At 41.5% G+C, this 20932-nt stretch overlaps 1 protein-coding gene across 12 annotated transcripts in view; it reads left to right on the top strand.

Moving 5' to 3' along the window:
• Positions 1–20932, top strand: part of RBMS1 (RNA binding motif single stranded interacting protein 1) — a 442165-nt gene that overhangs the window by 290637 nt on the left and 130596 nt on the right. For all 12 annotated transcript variants that reach the window (XM_056533368.1, XM_056533363.1, XM_056533374.1 and 9 more), the window contains exon 2: positions 225–400. In XM_056533368.1, coding sequence (XP_056389343.1) covers positions 225–400 — 176 coding nt within the window. The remainder of the gene's footprint in view (positions 1–224; positions 401–20932) is intronic.

The raw sequence follows: 20932 nt of genomic DNA, 5'->3' as shown, positions 1-20932 counted from the left end.
CAGTGAATAAGGAACAAGAATAAACAATATAAAAGATATAAAAAAAACTATAATAATAAAAAGTCATGTGTGTACATGTACAGGCACACTAAATATTGTGAATATTTAATTTCGGACTGAAAGGATAGGGCTTCTCAAACAGAACAACATTGTCTATAATATATAGAATATAAAATAAATATCAATAATATTTAATGCTCTTGTTTTTGCTTTTTTTTTTTCAGCAACCCATTGTGCCTGCTCACCCCATGGCTCCTCCAAGTCCAAGCACGACCAGCAACAACAACAGCAGCAGTAGCAGTAGCAGTTCTGGTTGGGATCAATTAAGCAAAACGAACCTGTATATTAGAGGACTCCTTCCAAACACCACAGACCAGGACCTAGTCAAGCTATGCCAACCGTAAGTGTCCCTTTTTTCTTTTATGTTGCCATCCGCTGAAGTCTGTGGCACCAGAATTAGGGTAATTGTACGTTGTGTGGTCTACAGGAAAGTTGCCTGTAGCCATATGATTGTTCTTGAAAGATCCAAATGTTTGCTTTCTGAAAGTTTTTGGGTTACTCGTTGTCTGAACCAGTGGTCTCAAAATGTTGGCCCCCCAAAAATTGCAAAACTAAACTCCCAGCATGCCCGGACAGCCAACGGCTGTCCGGGCATGCTGGGAATTTAGTTTTGCGAAATCTGCAGGGCCAACGTTTGGAGACCACTGGTCAAAACAATGGACACCATGATTGAACCTCTAGGACTAGTTTTGGTTTGTTGGGCTTGGGTGTTGGTGGTATCCATCGCATGATGGATCCAGTAGGGCATTGAAGCTTTATTTGTGCAAATTTGAACATAACCTTATAGAGGTTGAACTTGAAGAACGTGTGTGTGTGTATGTTGCCTTTATGGCCACAGATGTTCAAGTACAGGTTGGATGTATTTTCTGTTGCATCCAAGCAAGATAACCAATGTCTCTTGCAGTAGCTCCCAGTTTTAATGGAAAAAGAATGGGTAGATCATTGGTGTTAATCCTGATGAAGAGTTTGTGTTCATGGAAAAAGAAAAAAAAAATCGAAATATTGGTACATCCTCACTGTTGATTCCCCGACTGTACAGCTTCGCCAGTGCCAGTACTCACTGCTTGCGTCTCGACATATAGGAAAGCTGTGCTCAACTGAACGCTGGCCGTAACTGTGACTTAAATGGTCTTGTTAGAGTGGACTGGTGCCAGCGTTGATCGAGGACCTCCACCAGTGGGGATCAGTGGCAGGTGTTTTAATTCTCCCCCCCCCTTCATGATCACTTTTAAAGTGTAGACAAATGTTTTCAAACAAACTGGTGCCATAAAATTAAACAGATTTGTAAATTACTTCTATTTAAAAATCTTAATCCTTTCTGTACTCATGAGCTGCTGAAGTTGAGTTGTTCTTTTCTAAGTGCTCTCTCATGACGCTTGTCTCGGGAACTGTCTAGAGTAGAAGCAAATCCCCATAGCAAACCTCTTCTACTCTGGGCAGTTCCCAAGACAAGCAGAGATGTCAGCAGAGAGCACTGTTGCCAGACAGAAAAGAACAACTCAACTTCAGCAGCTGATAATTATTGGAAGGATTAAGATTTTTTTTTAATAGAAGTAATTTACAAATCTGTTTAATTTTCTGGACCCAGTTGATTAAAAAAAATATATATATATTTTCCTGGAATACCCCTTTAATCCTTCCAGTACTTATCAGCTGCTGTATACTACAGAGAAAGTTGTGTTGTTCTTTCCAGTCTGTCCACACTGCTCTCTGCTGACACCTCTATCCCTGTCAGGAACTGTCCAAAGTAGCAGCAAATCCCCATAGCAAACTTCTACTTTGGACAGTTTCTGATATGGACAGAGGTGTCGGCAGAGAGCACTGTGGTCAGACTGGAAAGAACTACACAACTTCCTCTGGAGCAAAGGCAGCTGTTAATTATGGAAAGGCTTAATATTTTCAGGCGGACGTAATTTACCAATCTGTATAATTTTCTGGCATCAGCTGATTTTAAAATATTTTTTTCCAACCTGAGGACCCCTTTAAAAACATATTTTGCCATGTGGCGTACCCCTTTATTACAACATGGACACTGATCACCATGACAGTTTGGAATGCAATACAGATGTTGACCTTTACGGCTACATTACATGAGTCCATGACCACGCCAAAACCCTATACGCACAGCAGGTTTTAGTTTACACGTGAATCATTTTTTTCCAGTCTACCCCTTCTGGAAAGACTTTCTGTGACGTTAGTGAGTCGGAGGTTGGTTCTTCTAGAATCCCACATGTTTATCTGGGCTGCAGACCCTTTGCCCGGTCTTACAAAGCTCATGTTCTTACAGATTTGTTTGTCTGAAATTTTTGTGCTTTATTCCCAGTCTGATGTCACGCACCTAAAATATTTTACTACATAAATATGAAACCAATTAAAGGAGGGCGAGTGCAGAAGTGTGCAGGTCCTCTGTTCTATGTATTTAGAGATGAGCGAACTTACAGTAAATTCGATTCGTCACGAACTTCTCGGCTCGGCAGTTGATGACTTATCCTGCATAAATTAGTTCAGCTTTCAGGTGCTCCCGTGGGCTGGAAAAGGTGGATACAGTCCTAGGAGACTCTTTCCTAGGAATGTATCCACCTTTTCCAGCCCACCGGAGCACCTGAAAGATGAACTAATTTATGCAGGTTAAGTCATCAACTGCCGAGCCGAGAAGTTCGTGACGAATCGAATTTACTGTAAGTTCGCTCATCTCTAGCTGTATTATCACAACTTTAATAACCGGCAATATTCATGGTACTTTGGAAATTTGTATATTCTTCAAAGAAATGCAGGTGCTGATAAATGGAGGTACAGTAACACAACTTTTATATGTTTAATATAAAAGTAAAAAAGAAAAGAAAAAAACAGGCCAAATTGCTATCCAGATGTTTTTTCTTTCAAGAGGATCTGTGGCCAACTAAAACTAAAATTATATTGAATTATGATTAAATTGATTGAAGGGGTACTCCGGTGGAAAACTTTTTTTTTTTTTTTTTTTTTTTTTTTAAATCAACTGGTGCCAGAAAGTTAAACAGATTTGTAAATGACTTCTAATAAAAAAAAATCTTAATCCTTCCAGTACTTATTAGCTGCTGAATACTACAGTGGGAATTATTTTCTTTTTGAAACACAGAGCTCTCTGCTGACATGAGCACAGTGCTCTCTGCTGACATCTCTGTCCATTTTAGGAACAGCATATGTTTGCTATGGGGATTTTTTTCCTATTCTGGACAGTTCCTAAAATGGACAGAGATGTCAGCAGAGAGCACTGTGCTTGTGATTCAGCAGACAGCTGTGTGTTTCAAACGGAAAAGAATTTCCACTCTGGTATTCAGCAGCTAATAAGTACTGGAAGGATTAGGATTTACAAATTTTTACAAAGTATTTTACAAATCTGTATAGCTTTCTGGCACCAGTTGATTTAAAAAAAAAAAAAAATATTTTTTTTTTTTTCCCACTGGAGTACCCCTTTAAGGCTTCCTGGTCACACACCTTTTTACAGTTTCTTGATATACCCTCCTGTTCCTGAGATATGAGGGTTTACAGTGTCTGACAATTCATGAAATCAGTCACGTGGGCGTGGACTTAATTTTTAGTAATTTAGTAAATCAGGTGATGAGCGAGATTATACAGTCAAGGGGTTTCTAGAAGTCATGCATACCCCTTAATGTACAACAATCGCACCCCCTGACTGTATTATCCTGATAGTCCCTCCTATTATTGAAATTAAGTTCACGCCCATCTGACTAATTCCGTAAATTGTCAGATAAATCATAAGCTCACGTATTTCAGAAAGGAAAGGGTAAATCTAGAAACTGAAAAAATAAGTGTGTGATCAGGGCTCCCTAAGCTATTTAATGATAACAATCAAATTGTTTAGTATTGGTCACAGGTCTTCTTTAAAGGGGTACTCCGGTGAAAAACAATATTTTTTAAATCAACTGGTGCCAGAAAGTTAAACAGATTTTTAAATTACTTCCAGTACTTATCAGCTGCTGTATGCTCCAGAGAAAGTTCTTTTCTTTATGAATTTTTCAGTCTGACCACAGTGCTCTCTGCTGACACCTCTGTCCATGTCAGGAACTGTCCAGCACAGGAGCAAATCCCTATAGCAAACCTCTCCTGCTCTGGACAGTTCCTGACATGGACAGAGGTGGCAGCAGAGAGAACTGTGGTCAGACTGGGAAAAAAACTACACAACTTCCCTTGGAGCATACAGCAGCTTATAAGTACTGGAAGGATTAAGATTTTTAAATAGAAGTAATGTAGAAATCTGTTTAATTTTCTGGCACCAGTTGATGAAAAATTTTTTTTTTCCACTGGAGTACCCCTTTAAGCACCTGTTGCAGGGGAAGTCTACTATTACAAAGTGACAAATTTGGGACCCCATTCTAGAACCTCTCCATGCCCTGATAAGGGGTTGTGTTTATGATGCAGCCACTTAAACCAAGACCTAAAGATTTATAAACACTTTTCACCATTTTTGCGAACTATCCAGCATTAGGCCTTTATGGATTCACGATTAATCAGTAAATTGACTTCTTTGATATTTGCCCTGGGCTGTGTTTGTGTATTTGGCCATAGGGAAGAAGTCTTCATTCTGGGGTTTTTGAGTTTGACACTTTATTTCTCTTTTTATTTTAAGTGCCCTATAGTCCTAGTTCTCCTTTACATTATTTATACACAGCCAAAAAGATGGTGATATATATAAGTTTTTCTTGATAAATTATATATAAATATATAAGATTTACTGGAATGGGGTTGTATAGTGTAGGTCAGTGGTCCCCAAACGATGCACCTCTAGTTAAAGGGGTATTCCGGGTTTATACATCTTATCCCCTATCCAAAGGATAGTAGATGTATGATCGCAGGGGTCCAGCCGCATGGGAACCCCGCAATCTCTGTGCAGCCCCCGAATGCCATAAAAAGGGTATTTGTGGGTTTATAAAAAGTTTTCTGTGCAGTATAATAATTGCTGTCGGCCACTCTGTTCTGTATGCCTCATAATACACCATAGTAGGATGTGAATGTGTGTGGTCTGTGCTCTTCCTACAGTCGGGGTATCTGCGCAGATGTTGGAAAATAATCAGATTGTCAGGAAACATGAAAAATTAAAGCAGAATTCAGAGCTTTGTTTTCTTTATTCGGTTGTAAACTGACATTTGCACGATATGAATCACTAAATAAATAGATATTTGGTGAATATAACCTCATAGGAAGAGACTTTACTAGTTGTCCCATCAATTTGTTCCGTGCTTGTTATTCAAACTTTTTTTATTTTTTTTGGAACCTACGTGAAGAAATATAATAATGGAGGAAAGAAATGGGTGATATCAATTATATGTGTGTGTATATATATATATTAAAAATCCAAATAAAAGCAGCACATCAAGTAATAATAGATATAGGTAGATTCGAGGTGCTCACATAGTTGGAGCCTGGGTCCACCGATTCCTTAATCCAAATACGAAAAATCGGATGCAGCACACCACAAATTGCAATCAGGAGTGTTGGTTTATTTCATAACGTGCAGAGGAAAACCTCAGCAATTTATGGAATAAACCAACACTCCCAATTGCAATTTGTGGTGTGCTGCATCCTATTTTTCGTATATATATATATATATATATATATATATATATATATATATATAATTTTTTTTTTTTTTTTTAACTATACAGTAGTTGACTATATTTTTGAATAAAGCAAATTAAAATGTACAGTAACGGAAATAGTGAAACGGAGACAAAAATGGAGATTGAACCCAGCTTAAATTTTTTTTTTTTCAATTTAATAATTTTTTTTATTTACATTTTCTGCCGAAAATTAGGCGGGATAGACCTAAACATATCTCTCTATCGCATATCTATCTATATGTGTGTGTGTGTGTGTGTGTGTATATATATAGCTATGTATATATACACAAATACACATATATAAACGTGGGTGTGTGTATATGTATATACACACACATATATGTAAATGTGTGTGTGTGTGTATGTGTGTATATATATATATATTTATTTATTATTATACAGATTTTTAACTACTGTATATACTGGAGTATAATGCGAGCCTATCAGCACATTTTATTTGCTTAAAAAGCCCCCCTCAACTTATACTTGAGTGAGGAATGGCCATCGGGCATTTGTCCAGGGGGCCAGGATGTCCATCTGTGCCCCTCCTGCCCTCCTCCTTTCATCCCATCGGGAGGCCCCCTGCTCAGGGATGGCCTCTGCCCCAAGTAAACTCCGCCAGGGTAGGGATGCAGCCGCTTTAAGAGCAGCAGACGTCCGTGCGCAGGGACGCCCCTGACTTCACGGACATGTACCTTTTTCCTGGCTGTTCCTCAAGAGGAGAAATCTGCTGCTGCCAAGAGAGCTCCAGCTCCTACAAAGTGCGGACTGCAGAGGTGAACAGAGGGGTCTTCGGGGGCTGTGCTATCGCATACCAAACATGTAAAAAGGGGATGCGGCAGATGAGTTTGGGGGATGAGAGGGGTCAACTGGGAATGACAGAGAAGTATGAACGATGACAGGTGGGGGGGGGAAGGATTTGTGGCAGTGGAGTTGAAATAAATATTTAAAAACATTTAACCTACTACCGATCCCTCAATTACTGTCATTTTATTGGTATCTATTTTTATTATTGAAAATTTCTAGTAGCTGCTGCAGTTCTCACCCTAGGTCAGTAAGTTTTCCCAATTTTCTTGTGGTAAAATTAGGTGCCTCGGCTTATATTCAGGTCCGATTATACTTATGACCAGTATTTTATATATTTTTTTTGTGTAATTTTTTGTTTTTTCAAAGATTTACCAAGGCAGTATACGTAGTGATCATTAGATTACATACATGAGGCTTCCTATGTGGTACATTTGTTATTTTGTTTCAGTTTCACTATAGGTGTACACAAGGCGGCCATTTTGTATGCAGGTCTGTGATTTCATCTGTCTAGCATCAGGCTTCCTGTGTATCACGACTGTGTTAAAAAAAAACAAATTACTTCACAGAAGTGAAACTGACCCTTCCTTGATACCGTTTTACTGTTTCGCTTCTGTTTTCAAGAGATCTTATGCCCATAAGCCGCCTTCCTCAGCTTCCTTGTCACACGGCTCCATTATGTCTTCTTTTCATTGTGTATCCGAAAAAAAAAGGAAAATCTAGGTTTCCACCACAGCAACCAGTTTCCAAATGTTCATTTTTAGTTGACGAAGACCTGTCACAGGACCTTCCTATATTGTGCCCTACTAGAGTGTAGGAGAGTCAATGGGGGTCCCCTCCATGGTATCCCCCACTAAAAACCTTCAGAACCATTTATTCCATTGGCTAGCAATTGAATGGCTAGTCATTTCCGCCATATTTAAATGAGATGTATGGCTGGCTACAACTTCCTTCAGCGATAACAGCTGATCGCTAGGGAATTTAGAAGTCAGACCTGCAGCAATGTTGGAGAAATGCTCGTGTTCCAACTCTACACACTTCAGTACCCAAGATCAAGACTGGACGTAGTACAATGGTCTCTCAAGTTACAATATTAATTGGTTCCAGGACGACCATTGTATGTTGAAACCATTGTATGTTGAGACCAGAACTCTATGGAAACCTGGTAATTGGTTCTAAAGGCACCAAAATGTCCTCCAAAAATAGGAAAAAGTGAAAATTTAAGAGAAATAAGTAGATAACTAATATAGATAAAGCAAGTCCTAAGTATATAAACGTAAGAAAGATCTGCTGGGAGCTGTAAATCACTGTCTATGTCAGTGTTTCCCAAGCAGGGAGCCTCCAGCTGTTGCAAAACTACAACTCCCATCATGCCCGGACAGCCAAAGGCTGTCCGGGCATGATGGGAGTTGTAGATTTGCAACAGCTGGGGGCACCCTGCTTGGGAAACACTGGTCTATGTAGAGGACAGGATCTTCTTCAGGGTCCTGTACAGTACAGGCAATGTCCTAAAAAAAAAAGTATCATGGAGTCTCCCTCACCTGGTGTCCAAAGAAGCAGCTAACCCTGGTACAGATAAAGTGTACAGAATGTGTAGTACCTCCCTGTACTGTAGGGGGCGCTACCAGACACCAGTCAGTGCATACACTTCAGTAATACAGGGGTTTTACCAGTGAAATGTCCATTCTGATTGGTCAGTTCTTCCGGCCATTGACACGTTTCACAGATCTGGATTGTCCGTACATTGTATGTTGAGTCTAGTTTCAACTTACAATGGTCCAGAAAAGACCATTGTATGTTGTAACTATTGTATGTTGAGGCCATTGTAAGTTGAGGGATCACTGTACTAAAGAGATTCCCATTCAAGCATGTAAAATATATCCACAGGATATGGAACCGGATGGTTGGGGGGGGTCCTACCTCTAAGCCAAACACCTATTTGAGAACACAGTTCCTAGTTGCCTGTTAAACCTTAGGGACTCTGTCGTCTAAAATGGGTGCATGTCTTAGAGGTAGGACCTTCATAAATCAAAAACTAAGGATTTGCCTCAAATAGGTAGACTAGGTATACGAAAAACCAGACCCTGAAATTAGTCAATACACATGGTTGTGGACCCTGTTGACCCATCGGCATGGTCTTGCCTGTTGCTGGCTTTTTGTGCCTTATCCAGTCCCTACCTTGCTCCATTTCGAGCCACCCACAGACTTTTGACACCCGGGATTGCAGGTTTTGGAGCATTGGGAGGTACAAGAACAGCATCTTTGTGAGGTTTCCTGGTTTGCAAGTGAAAGACAAGCCATAGTTAATAAGCAGCAGATAAGAGTCACAAAAAGGAGAAAAGTACGGTATGTCTCCTTACATAGGAGCCGGAGAATAGCTGCGATTTATTTTCAAACTAACCTAAGGGCAAAAAAAAATCAAGCAATGGTAGGATTTTTTACAAAATTTGCAGATCATTACAGATTTTGGCCTCGTTTTTTAATGCCTTTAAATCCGAAGCAGTTGGGAATGATGAAAAATGACCTCATAGACGGTCTACAGCCGGTGACCTTGCAGTTTGTCTAGACAGATAAATCTGATGTTACATCCTTGCTAACATTTGTGAATTAATTTTTTTTTCTGTCTTTCCATCGCTGAAATAATTTTAAATTTTTAATTACTACCTCATAAAGGCTTGAGATTAAAGGGCCTAAAAACCCTTACGCTGCCCTCTCCACAGCACCGCACTAAAGCAAACTATAAATCCACCATAGACTGGAAAGACAATAAAGGAAAATATGTTGTCTCAAATTATGGCCGATACTGTAAGGTAGGAGATTGCGGTGACCTACGATGTATGGCAGGCTATGGGGTGTAGCGGTGTAGGTGGTGGGGCAAGATGGTATTAACCCCTGGGGCACGGTGTTATTAACCCCTAGTGTTCGTGATGCCAGAGTGGTTTTTGGGTACAGGAACCACATGAACGGTATCTCCCCTATTCCAATGGCTACTAGTGAAAGGAGAGTCCACAACCAGTTATGGTTTAACGGAGGCTTTACTGAGTTAAGACAGATGGAATAATCTTCACAGCTAGGCCAGAATCCCAGAGAGGTGGCCAGGAACTCAGAAGACCTCGCAGCTTGCTTGGACCAATTTGACTTGTAATAGACTTTAGAGATTTGACTTCAGGCTTCACTATAGGCTGGACTGGACTATTTGCAGTGACAGCAGACATAGACTTTTGACTTACTGGAATGACTGTAGCTTGGCAGTCTTCCAGATGCTGATCACTAGCACTGCGATCTTGGTGTTTGCTGTGCTCAGTAAGGTAGCACTGGAAGTGACCAGATTAGAAAAGTTCTCCAGATAGTGTAATTGCCGTATTTGGTATATGCAGTAGGGGGTTGTCCCCTTTTGTACAACCAACCTAACAAAAAGTATCAACATATGTTTGAAGGGGTATTCCAGGAATTTTTTTTATTTGACTATGCTACAGGGGCTGTAAAGTTAGTGTAGTTGATAATATAGTGTCTCTACCTGTGTGTGACAGTTTTCTCACAATTCTTCTGTGATTTTCACCACAATATTTACTTTTAACAGCATACAAAATGACTCCCAGGTTGCAATGCGGCCGAGACCTGACCTCACTAGTCAGCTGATGACAGGGAGCCCGTCTGCTTCAATAGGTGGAGCGATCGCTTGGCGGGAGAGAAATCAATCTGCAACTAATGCAACAGCTGTAGGCACCCTGATTGAAAACCACAGGTCTTTTGAATGGATGCAGCTCATTTATGTTGCAATGGGTGGGGTGGCTGATGTGTGGGAGGGAGGAAAATGGAATAATGGGATTTGTAGTCAAAAAAATAAAAATCTAACAGGAAATACCAGTTCACAAAAAGCTAGCCACAGTGTTATGGTAATCTCACAACATAACCATTTAGCCCCAAGTGCAGATCCTTCCTATGCATGTCCATTACTATCTGGCAGGTACATACTAAAATCACCTTATGGTGGAGAACCCCTTTAATTTCCCCACAGCACCACCACAGAGGAAATAAAACATTACATTGTTCTTATTAAAATTTATTTAATTTTTTTTTTTTTTTTTTTTTTTTTTTAAGCATTCTCTCCATTTCCTAACTGATAAGAACCAAAAAATGTTGTCCTGCTACAGTATTTCCTAACAAAATGAGAGTCAAGGACTTCAGGTCCATCTGGCACATTTACTTTTCCCCCAGGCTCTTATCTGGATTAAGCAGAGCTGTAATTTTCTACGTTACTGTAGTATAAAACAAACCTAAAAATGGCCATCTCATTGTTGTACTCAAGGCACAGAATGGGTCCTGTAGCATCAGGGGAAGCATATGGCTGCACAGCAGGGCAGTCGTAAATAGGCAGATGTCTCACCTGAAATGACCAAAAACATGGATCTTTTTGGAAGACTTTTTGATTGGAATTGCAGACGTCAAAAGTCCCTGTTATCTCTTCCTACAGTGTTGTAAGCCCTCCTCCTCCAATATATGCAATCTGCCATAAACGACAAATAACAAGGCAGCAATGAGGACTTTGCTTTATTTTTCAGCTACTGATCTCCGTTAGTCCAAGTAGTTGTACTGTAGATCTATATTTAGAAATCATTTAACCTTCTAAGGTAGACTTTCAGTAGAATACTTGCATACTGGTTGTGTGAAGAACCACTCAGGGATGGCCAAAAATTCCAAGGTGTTGCAAATTGATAACTCAAATCTACGATGAGTACCGACCTTCTTAAACCCATTGTTTCACAGGTGCTAAATGCTGTTCCACTGGGAATGGAAGTCCCCAAAGCCATTGTATTGATGCGAGTGAAACACAAGGACCATCTGCCAAGATAAAGTAGCCGATCTAATGATTCCTGTGGCAGTCTCTTAAATATTTTACAGTCTTTTTGCCGTAGCTCCTAATGATGGTTCTTGGAGATGCTTACACTACCGAAGAACTTTGCACTATATACGCCATTATATCCTAGTGTTTCTAAACGCACAGATGTTTCTATATGTTGAGAATTCCCATTGTCGTCCCCATATTTACTCAGGGGTCAGCCATGTAGACGTTCCACATTGATTGTATATTGAACCTCCGGAAAGCTTGACGGTGTATTGGAGAGTGTATTCAAGAAGGGGCCAGTGCTCGTGACCTGACCGCGGAGCGCTTGTCTGATCCGGTGTCGATGCAAAGCTTCCCTATTCATCCACTGTTTGCTCAGCTGAATAAAATGCCAGCTCTGACCTGCACGTTCACTGCCTCCCTCTCCACAGTCCCGCTACACTTTATTATGCTTTTGTTCGAGTAAAAAAAAACGACTGTCAATCTTTCATACTGTTACAGCTTTGTCTTTTAGGTATATTCATGAGATTTCTCAGAGTGGATGCTTCGCTGTAAAGGTTACAAAATGCGCCACTTAATCTTACCGGCTTCACTCTGAGTTGCTTAGTTTTAGAGCGGAGGTAAAAAAAGAATATCATTCCGACGATCCTACCCGGGTTCAGACAAACTATTATCTTTTATATTATGAGGATTCATTTGATCGAAATCTTTCTTAGAAGGTCCAAAAATGTGTACGACTGAAGTAAAGATGATTCTTGCCCCCACCCCTCAACACAACTGTTGTATTTAGGGCTGGGCGGTATACCGGTTCATACCGAATACCAAAATTTTTGTGCTGCACGATATGAATTTTAACCCATACCGCGATACCGGTTTGGCCCCTCCCCCTTGGGAATGAATGAATCAGCCCAGCGCTGCGCTGTTCCCACATCGGGGAACTAATCCTATGTGCCCTCGAGCGCTTTTCTGCCCCCCCCAATTAATTATTAGCCCAGTGCTGTCCCCATCAGGGTACTACTCACATGTCACCCGCATGTGCTGCCCTCCTCGTCCTGTTTGTTGCGGCCGCCGGGCGCTGACACTCTATACCAGTTGTCTCCAACCTGCAGACCTCCAGATGTTGCAAAACTACAACTCCCAGCATGCCCGGACAGCCGTTGGCTGTCCGGGCATGCTGGGAGTTGTAGTTTTGCAACATCTGGAGGTCCTAAGGTTGGAGACCACTGCTCTATACTGTGCGGTATCCCTATGCCCGGGCTGCAAAAAATAAACAAAATAAACTAACTCCCCTCCCGTTGGCCCGGTATCGGCCTCACTTGTTTCCTGGGGACGGGAACGTCGGACAGTCGTCAGACTATCACCGGCCGCAGCGATGTTCCGCCACGGCTGGTGATAGGCTGAGCCCACTGTCATTTGAGAAGCCGGCTTTTTACAGGACAGTGGGCTCAGCCTATCCCCGGCCGAGGCGGAACATCGCTGCGGCCGGTGATAGGCTGACGGCTGTCCGACGTTCCCGTCCCCAGCGTAAGGCTGACGTAGGTGCGTTAAAGTTTACTTTGTTTGCCTTTTGCAGCCCGGGCATAGGGATACCGCACAGTATAGTGTCAGCGCTGGCGGCCGCAACAAAACAGGACGAGAAGGGCAGCGCATGCGGGTGATATGTGAGTGTTTACCCCGATGGGGATGTGGGCTGATAATTAATATGGGGGGGGGGGGGGGCTAGGAAATACCGTTATATACCGTGGAACCGCCAAAAGTTTAAAAAATACCGTGAGTCACACATTTGGTCATACCGCCTAGCCCTAGTTGTATTTCACAAAAAAATATTCTTCCTCTCAAGCTATCCACTTTTTGTAATACATTTTTGTTGTTCGCTTGAATCTTATCATAGGTCTCTACCTACTTTCTATGATTAAACAGATATAATAGTTTTAAGTGGTAGCAGATCCCCACAAAAAAAATGTCATGTTGTATTTTTTTGTACTCTGAAATAAAAACATAAAATAGTACACAGCAAGTACGGAGATATATTTTAAACATCAATATTGTCATAGAAATAATGGAGCATACCATTGGATCAAATTGTGTACCATCCCACCAAGGTTAGGTGACCACATCGGGATGAACTCTACACTATAGATATGCCTATTTTTGTCCGACTGCTGAGCCCCCAGCGATCTCCTGCCCGTCTCCTCAGCTCTTCTCGTGCACGGAGCAACAACTGCTCTGTGCAGTAGAACATGTAATTTATATTTTCATTGATTAACAGCTATCATTATATACTTGTACAAGGAAGGCTATCAATCAATGATGGGAACGTCCACTGGACTCTTTATTCCAGTATGAGCAGGGATTAAAGGGCATAAAATACCAGGTTTTCTGAGTATTTTCCCACAATCCTATAGATGTCTGCTCAGCTCCTCTTGCTCTATAACATGTTACATGCAGATTGTACTGTATTGTATATATATTCTCTGCTCAGCTTCTCTTGCTCTATAACAGGATACCTGCAGATTGTACTGTATTGTATATATCATCTGCTCAGCTCCTCCTGCTCTATAACATGATACCCGCAGATTGTACTGTATTGTATATATCATCTGCTCAGCTCTTCCTGCTCTATAACATGATACCTGCAGATTGTACTGTATTGTATATATCATCTGCTCAGCTCCACCTGCTCTATAACATGATATCTGCAGATTGTACTGTATTGTATATATAATCTGCTCAGCTCTTCCTGCTCTATAACATGATACCTGCAGATTGTACTGTATTGTATACAACATCTGCTCAGCTACTCCTGCTCTATAACATGATACCTGCAGATTATACTGTATTGTATATATATTCTCTGCTCAGCTTCTCTTGCTCTAACATGATACCTGCAGATTGTACTGTATTGTATATATCATCTGCTCAGCTCCTCCTGCTCTAGAACATGATACCTGCAGATTATACTGTATTGTATATATCTGCTCAGCTCCTCCTGCTCTATAACATGATACCTGCAGATTGTACTGTATTGTATATATCATCTGCTCAGCTCCTCTTGCTCTATAACATGATGCCTGCAGATTGTACTGTATTGTATGTATCATCTGCTCAGCTCCTCCTGCTCTATAACATGTTACCTGTAGATTGTACTGTATTGTATATATCATCTGCTCAGCTCTTCCTGCTCTATAACAAGATGCTGGCAGATCGGACACCATGTTCAGGACACTACTGCCTATTCATTTCTCTTGAGTGCAACTGTGGCGGACCACAAAGCAGTTTCCGATAGCACCAGTTTCTTGCCGGCTGATGTACCACTGTTGCATTGAGTGACAAATATACAGTGCACCATATAATGCTTATTTACAGGGTGCATGTTGTGCAGCAACTCCCACCCTATCCTCTGGCACATGAAGGGGGTTTATCACTTAGCACCACCCTAAATTTTCCAAAATCGCTATATAAAATGTGCATTGCATATAGTCTCTCGATACAGCAGTGTGACCGGTTACAGTGACACAATATGAAGAAATATTAAATCTCATCCCTTCCCCAATATCGCGCCACACCCCTACCCCTTAATTCCCTGGTTGAACTTGATGGACATATGTCTTTTTTCGACCGTACTAACTATGTAACTATGTAACTATGTAATATTGTTGTCTGTTGTGTTTTCCTATAAATATTCTTCCAGCCAATACTTTGCAGGAGCTTATGTTTTTTGCATGTTGCTTTATCACTGCAGTGGGTAGAAGATAGTCATTTAATTGGATTAAACTAGGACAGCTGCTGGTTGAAAGTAATACAATTAGAGATATAATTACCCCTGCAGACCATTGTGCTGTTTTAGGATGGAACATTGAATCTTCATAATGCAACAAAAGTCTTGCCTGGTTATTGGATTTCGCTATATTATAGGAATAAAGGTCTCTCTGTGGTAATGTTTGTTGTCTAAGTTCATGTCTCCTCCATACTGAGAGATTTGCATAATACATTTGCGCAGTTTCGCTGTGATTTGTCATATATCATTTTAAAGACTTGTTGCTAGGAATTAAGACTAAATTACAGCAGATATCAGTAGGAAAGAGACCTTGGAGCATCTGCCCATCATTTATATAGACATCAAAGCAGTGGAAGCCAGCTTGTTCCATGTACGCATGATCATATCGCATCTTTATTGGGTTGGAAAGACCATTCAGAATACTCAGAAGGAAAATTCACCAAGGAAAATAGTAGAATGTAATAATGGTGGTGGGGGGGGGGGGGCTTAAATATAGGACCTTCATCAATTTCCCCATAGTGAACCTTCAGGAAACAGTATTGATTAAAGTGGCACCTAAGGATCTATTCACACAGGCGGAATTTCCGCACGAATTTAGCTTTGTTGGGTGGATTCTAGCTTGTGTGGAATTGGTGCGTAATTCGCGTGAAAATTCCGCATGCAGAAATTCAGAAGTGTGGAATCCCATAGAAGTATATTGGGCTTTCATTTGAGGTGGAATTCTGCCTGTGTGAATAGACCATTAGGCATGATTTGACTAAATGGGGAGAATTCCCCCTTAATGTCAGGACTTCATTTAAAAGCGTTATTGAGTTATTAAAAATGTATCCCCTATTCCCAGGATAGGGATTAAAGAAGTAGTACAGTTCAGAAAGTTCCTGTCGTCATCCCTTGGCTGCCAGCATATAAAATAACCCAACTCGCCTGCCGCCACTCACTCAGTGCCCCAGTATCGGATCTTCAGTACTCCGGTGCCGCCCTTCCTGGTTCCCGGTGGTCAATGCGTCACACTGTGGCTTAGCCAATCGCCGGCAGAAGTGGTGTCCCAAATTGGCCGGCAATAGGCTGAGCAGCAGTGTAATGCATTGAGTCCTGGTACCAGTAAGAAGAACGGTGCAGGGGGTCAGTGCATTACACTGATGCTCAGCATATCACCGGCTGAGGCAGGACATCACTGTGGATGTTGATTGGCTGAGCCACAGTGTGACGCGGTGACCACCGGCAAACAGGAAGGACAACACCGATGACGGTCAAATGTAGGGTTGCCTCCCAGTTCTCAGATAAGTACCGAGTCCTTTGGTTCTCATGAGAGAAATTGTGATTCGAACACATATGTGAGGCCAAATGGGCATGTTTATAGTGGAGTGGGAAGAAGTAAGAGTTTGACCCTCACATGTTACACATTTAGCCACCTTTTGTATATCTAGATAATTCCTTTTGGCAGGGAACCATAGGCTTTTCAGGTGCTGTATGGTGGCTCCATGTAGCATCCTGTTCCCGCTAGGAAGCAATGCTTCTACTGTGGCTTCTCTGACCATATCATGAATCCATACATCACTGGTTCTTAAAGTCTTAAGAACACTTAGAGCCGGCATCGGGGGCTTGTGACGTCATGGCCCCCGACTCTAAGCGTTCGGAACCCATCAAGGGTTTGAAGAACTTTGCGCTATCCCTATTGCCTGTGGTACCGTATATGCCGATTTTTGTTTGTATTATAGCATCATCTCCTTCTCACCCCCACCATCATGAGGGAGCGACGTAAGTAAATATTGTTTGAATAAAAGGCCCTAAATTACCGATGTGATATTCAGTGACATTTAGTAATGTTTCTTCAGGGACAATTAAATTCAGCTGTATCTGCTGGAACCATTCTTTACCCAAGCTGCTCCCACGAGCCGCCTGTACTTAGTTATTAATGGAAGACCCCAACACCCCCAACTCCTCCTGTCTCTGGCTATTATCCTTATATATTATTTACGACTTTATGCCCTTAGTGGATAACCAGGAGCTTTGTTGCATTATTTAAAGTGAAAATATTGATTTCTCGATCAGAAGCACCCATTTGTTTAAAACCATAGGAATAAGAGAATCTATTATGGAACTGGTTTTGCAAAGACTGGACCGGGTTGTTAATATTCCAATCATCTATGAATCCATGACTTTATGTCCTTTTCAAAAAAATGTCTATGGGACTACTGCCCCATTTAAATTACTAAGAGGGGGCTCTAGACCCTTGTTCTGATGATCACTTGGTACCCTCATCGTACATCTATCACATCTAAGGCTGCATTCACACCACGTTTTTGCAATACAGTTTCCCGTATCAGGTTTTTGATGAAAAACTGATCCCTCAAAACTGTTATCAAAACATGTCTACAAATTTTAACCCGTATACGGTTTGAAAAATGATGTCCGTTTGCATCCGTTTTTAAAAAGGAAAAAAAAGTGTACGTTTTTAACCTTTCATTCCATTCGGTGTGCACTGCGCTTGTGCAAACTCAAAAACCGTATTGTGGAAACCGGATGGAACCGTACGCACATATGGTTCTCTACGGTTCTCACCGGGGCAACATATACGGTTTCAATGCGGTTTTTCCCCCGGGGCAAGAAAAACGTGGTAGGCTACGGTTTTGGGTACGGGAAAAAACAGACAAAATGTACACAAGATGCATAGTTTGGCATAAGGTTTTCAATGGAGTATCAATGCATACGGTTTTGTACGGCTTTCAAATTGAAAACGTATACAAGAACTGTATTGCAAAAAAGTGGTGTGAATGCAGCCTTACGTAAGACATGCATTACTAATCCACAGGATAAGCCTTTTAAAGGGATGGGAATTTGGGAATTTGCTCCTACTCTGGACAGTTCCTAAAATGGACAGAGGTGTCAGCAGAGAGCACTGTGGTAAGACAGAAAGGAAATTCAAAAAGAACTTCCTGTGGAGCATACAGCAGCTGATGAGTACTGGAAGGATTAATATTTTTAAATAGAAGTAATTTACAAATCTGTTTTCAACTTTCTGGCACCAGTTGGTTTAAAAATAAAAAATAAAAAAAATGTTTTCCAGCAGAGTCTCCCTTTAAAGGGGTACCCCGTACCTCAGCCTTCTGAACATCCGGTTCAAAAGGCTTGGAGCAGCAGCCGCGGCTGCTGCTCCAAGCCTTCTGAACCGGATGTTCAGGGAGTACCCCTTTAAAGGGTACCTCTCATCAAATAAACTTTTGATATATTTTAGATTAATGAATGTTGAATAACTTTCCAATAGCATGTTAATGAAAAATATGCTTCTTTCTATTGTATTTTTCCCCATCAGTCCTGTCAGCAAGCATTTCTGACTCATGCTGGAGTCCTAAACACTCAGAGCTGCCAGCCTGCTTTGTTCACAGCCAAACAGGCTGTGAACAAAGCAGGCTGGCAGCTCTGAGTGTTCTCCTTTGTGAACAAAGCAGACTGGCTGCTCGTAGTGTTTAGGACTCCAGCATGAGTCTGAAATGCTTGCTGCCAGGACTGGTAGGGAGACCCCTAGTGGTCATTTCTTCAAAGTGGAAAATTAAATAGAAAGAAGCATATTTTTTAATAACATGCAATTGTGAAGTTATTCTGCATACATTAATCTATAATATATCAAAAGTTTTTTTGATGAGAGGTACCCTTTAAAGGAACACTACTACAGGCAAAACTTATAACCTATATAATGTTATATCTAATATGGTGCACGACAGTGTATTTCAGAGCGAAGATCTTTTGCGCAATTTCTTATTTCGAAGTCTACAAAAAAATATTGTTTATTGTCTATTCCTCTACCTCATGTCTGGCTGCAGACTTCCGATGGATATTGTGGCCAAATATACACCTTCAAATAACAGGCAAGAGGCTTTGTTAAGTCTCGGGTGTGCAAAGCCCGGTGTTTGCCTAGCTCGTGGCCCTCAGAAAGCAAGCAGTGTTCTAAATTAAATTTTACTCTGGATGATTCACCGCCTCGTCGTAAAACCTGCATGGAAGGAAGAAGGGGACATAAATAACCTAGAGCACAAGATTTTAATTAGAGTAATCAGATATAATAAAGAAATGGGAGGATATATAACACATAATTGTGACTCCGCGTACGGATGACGAAGGGAGGACATGTTTTCATCCAGTTTATTTGAGTCATTCATTAATTCATTCATCTGGCTGAAGTCATTCATTCATTCCCTTCTTTGTTAGACATCACCTGCCACCGCACATCCAAGACACGTTAAAGAGGATCTGTCACCTTAACACAATAGATGCTGAAATACAGTTTTCCTTTTTTTCCGCTTTCATGTAGATAAAGCGTAATCCTTGCATGACAAAAAGCTATTACTTAAACTGTCGTAGCAAACTCTCGGAGAGAAATGTTAGCCGTCTATACATTTGTGGACAGAAACATTCAGTGACATCAAGCTTATAATCACCCTATGTAAAAGGGCTTTTAAAGGGGTCTCCCAACCTGGAGACAGATGGGGAGTGGTTTTTTGAAATAAATTAGCTCTGTTTTTCTATTCCTGGATAACTCCTGTAAAGGGATACTCCGCCCCTTGACATCTTATCCATAATCCAAAGGATAGGGGATAAGAGGTCTGATCACCCTACTGCACCCGACATTTGCTTAGAGCATCGGGTGCAGCGGTAGAGGCTCGGGACATCAGTCACACCCCCTCATTGCAAGTCTATGGGAGGGGGCGTCATGCCCCCTCCCACAGACTTGCATTGAGGGGGCGTGGCTGTGATGTCACAAGCCGTGACTGCATCACCAGTCATCTGGCACAGAGTGAAGTTCGCTCCGTGCACCGGATGTCTGGCGTGCCGCAGCCGAGATTGTGGGGGTCCCCAGCGGCGGGACCTCTGCGATCAGACATCTTATCCCCTATGGATAGGGGATAAGATGTCTAGGGGTGGAGTACCCCTTTAAGGCTCTGCTGTTCACACTACCATTATGGTCTCTGTTCGAACAGAAACTATGACTGCAGTGCCGAACCTGTCAACCACCACTACTTGACAGATCCCCGTGGTTTGTAATGAGTTCCATCAAATTTAGTTGTATGAATAACGCTGCCTGATGAGCCATTCTTACTGTCAAATATGACATAACTTCCCGCCGAGGCTCCAAACCCCTGAGAGTAGGGTGAACACAGCTTAGGTTGTCTTTGTAAGGCAATACACAGAGTTATTAATCCTCACCTTCTGAATACAAGAATTTCTATATAGGGCAATGACCAGAACATACATATTGGGCCGACAACAGGTAACCATGTCTAGCTCATTGCTGGCGGTAAATAGAGCTGAGCGTGATCCCGATACTGTGCCGAGACCAGACGTAAAGGGACTGGTCTCTTTTATTGATACTATTATAGTACATTAAAGAATGATTATATCGGAAAAGACCACCGAAACATTGCTTTGTTTGTAGGGCTTTATTAAGAGGCTCCACGTGGAACCACGTGGACTAAATGTGTCAGTATGCTGCATTGGGTGCCATATGTTGGGGGTGGTCTTCCCTAGAAGCATTTCCTGTTCACCTGTGCTTCATTGGATGCCGTATTTGGTGAAGATCTTCCTCAGAAGCAATGTTTGTTTCTCTGTACAACTTTGAGCTTCCTATGTTAGGGATGATCTTCCCCAGAAGCAACGCCGTTTCATTTGTGCTCCTTTTAAGTACCATATCTTGAGATTGATCTTCCCTTGAAGCAATAATTGTTCGCCAACATATGGCATCCAGTAGAGCACTGGTGAGCAGATATTGCTTCTAGGAAGGATGATCTCCAACATGGCATCTAGTAGAGCACTGGTGATCATCTTCCCTGG

The sequence above is a fragment of the Hyla sarda genome, chromosome 8 (assembly GCF_029499605.1).
Source record: "Hyla sarda isolate aHylSar1 chromosome 8, aHylSar1.hap1, whole genome shotgun sequence".
NCBI classification, from domain to species: domain Eukaryota; kingdom Metazoa; phylum Chordata; class Amphibia; order Anura; family Hylidae; genus Hyla; species Hyla sarda.
The sequence above is the reverse complement of the archived record's forward strand: the minus strand, read 5'-3'. Positions and strand labels throughout refer to the sequence as shown.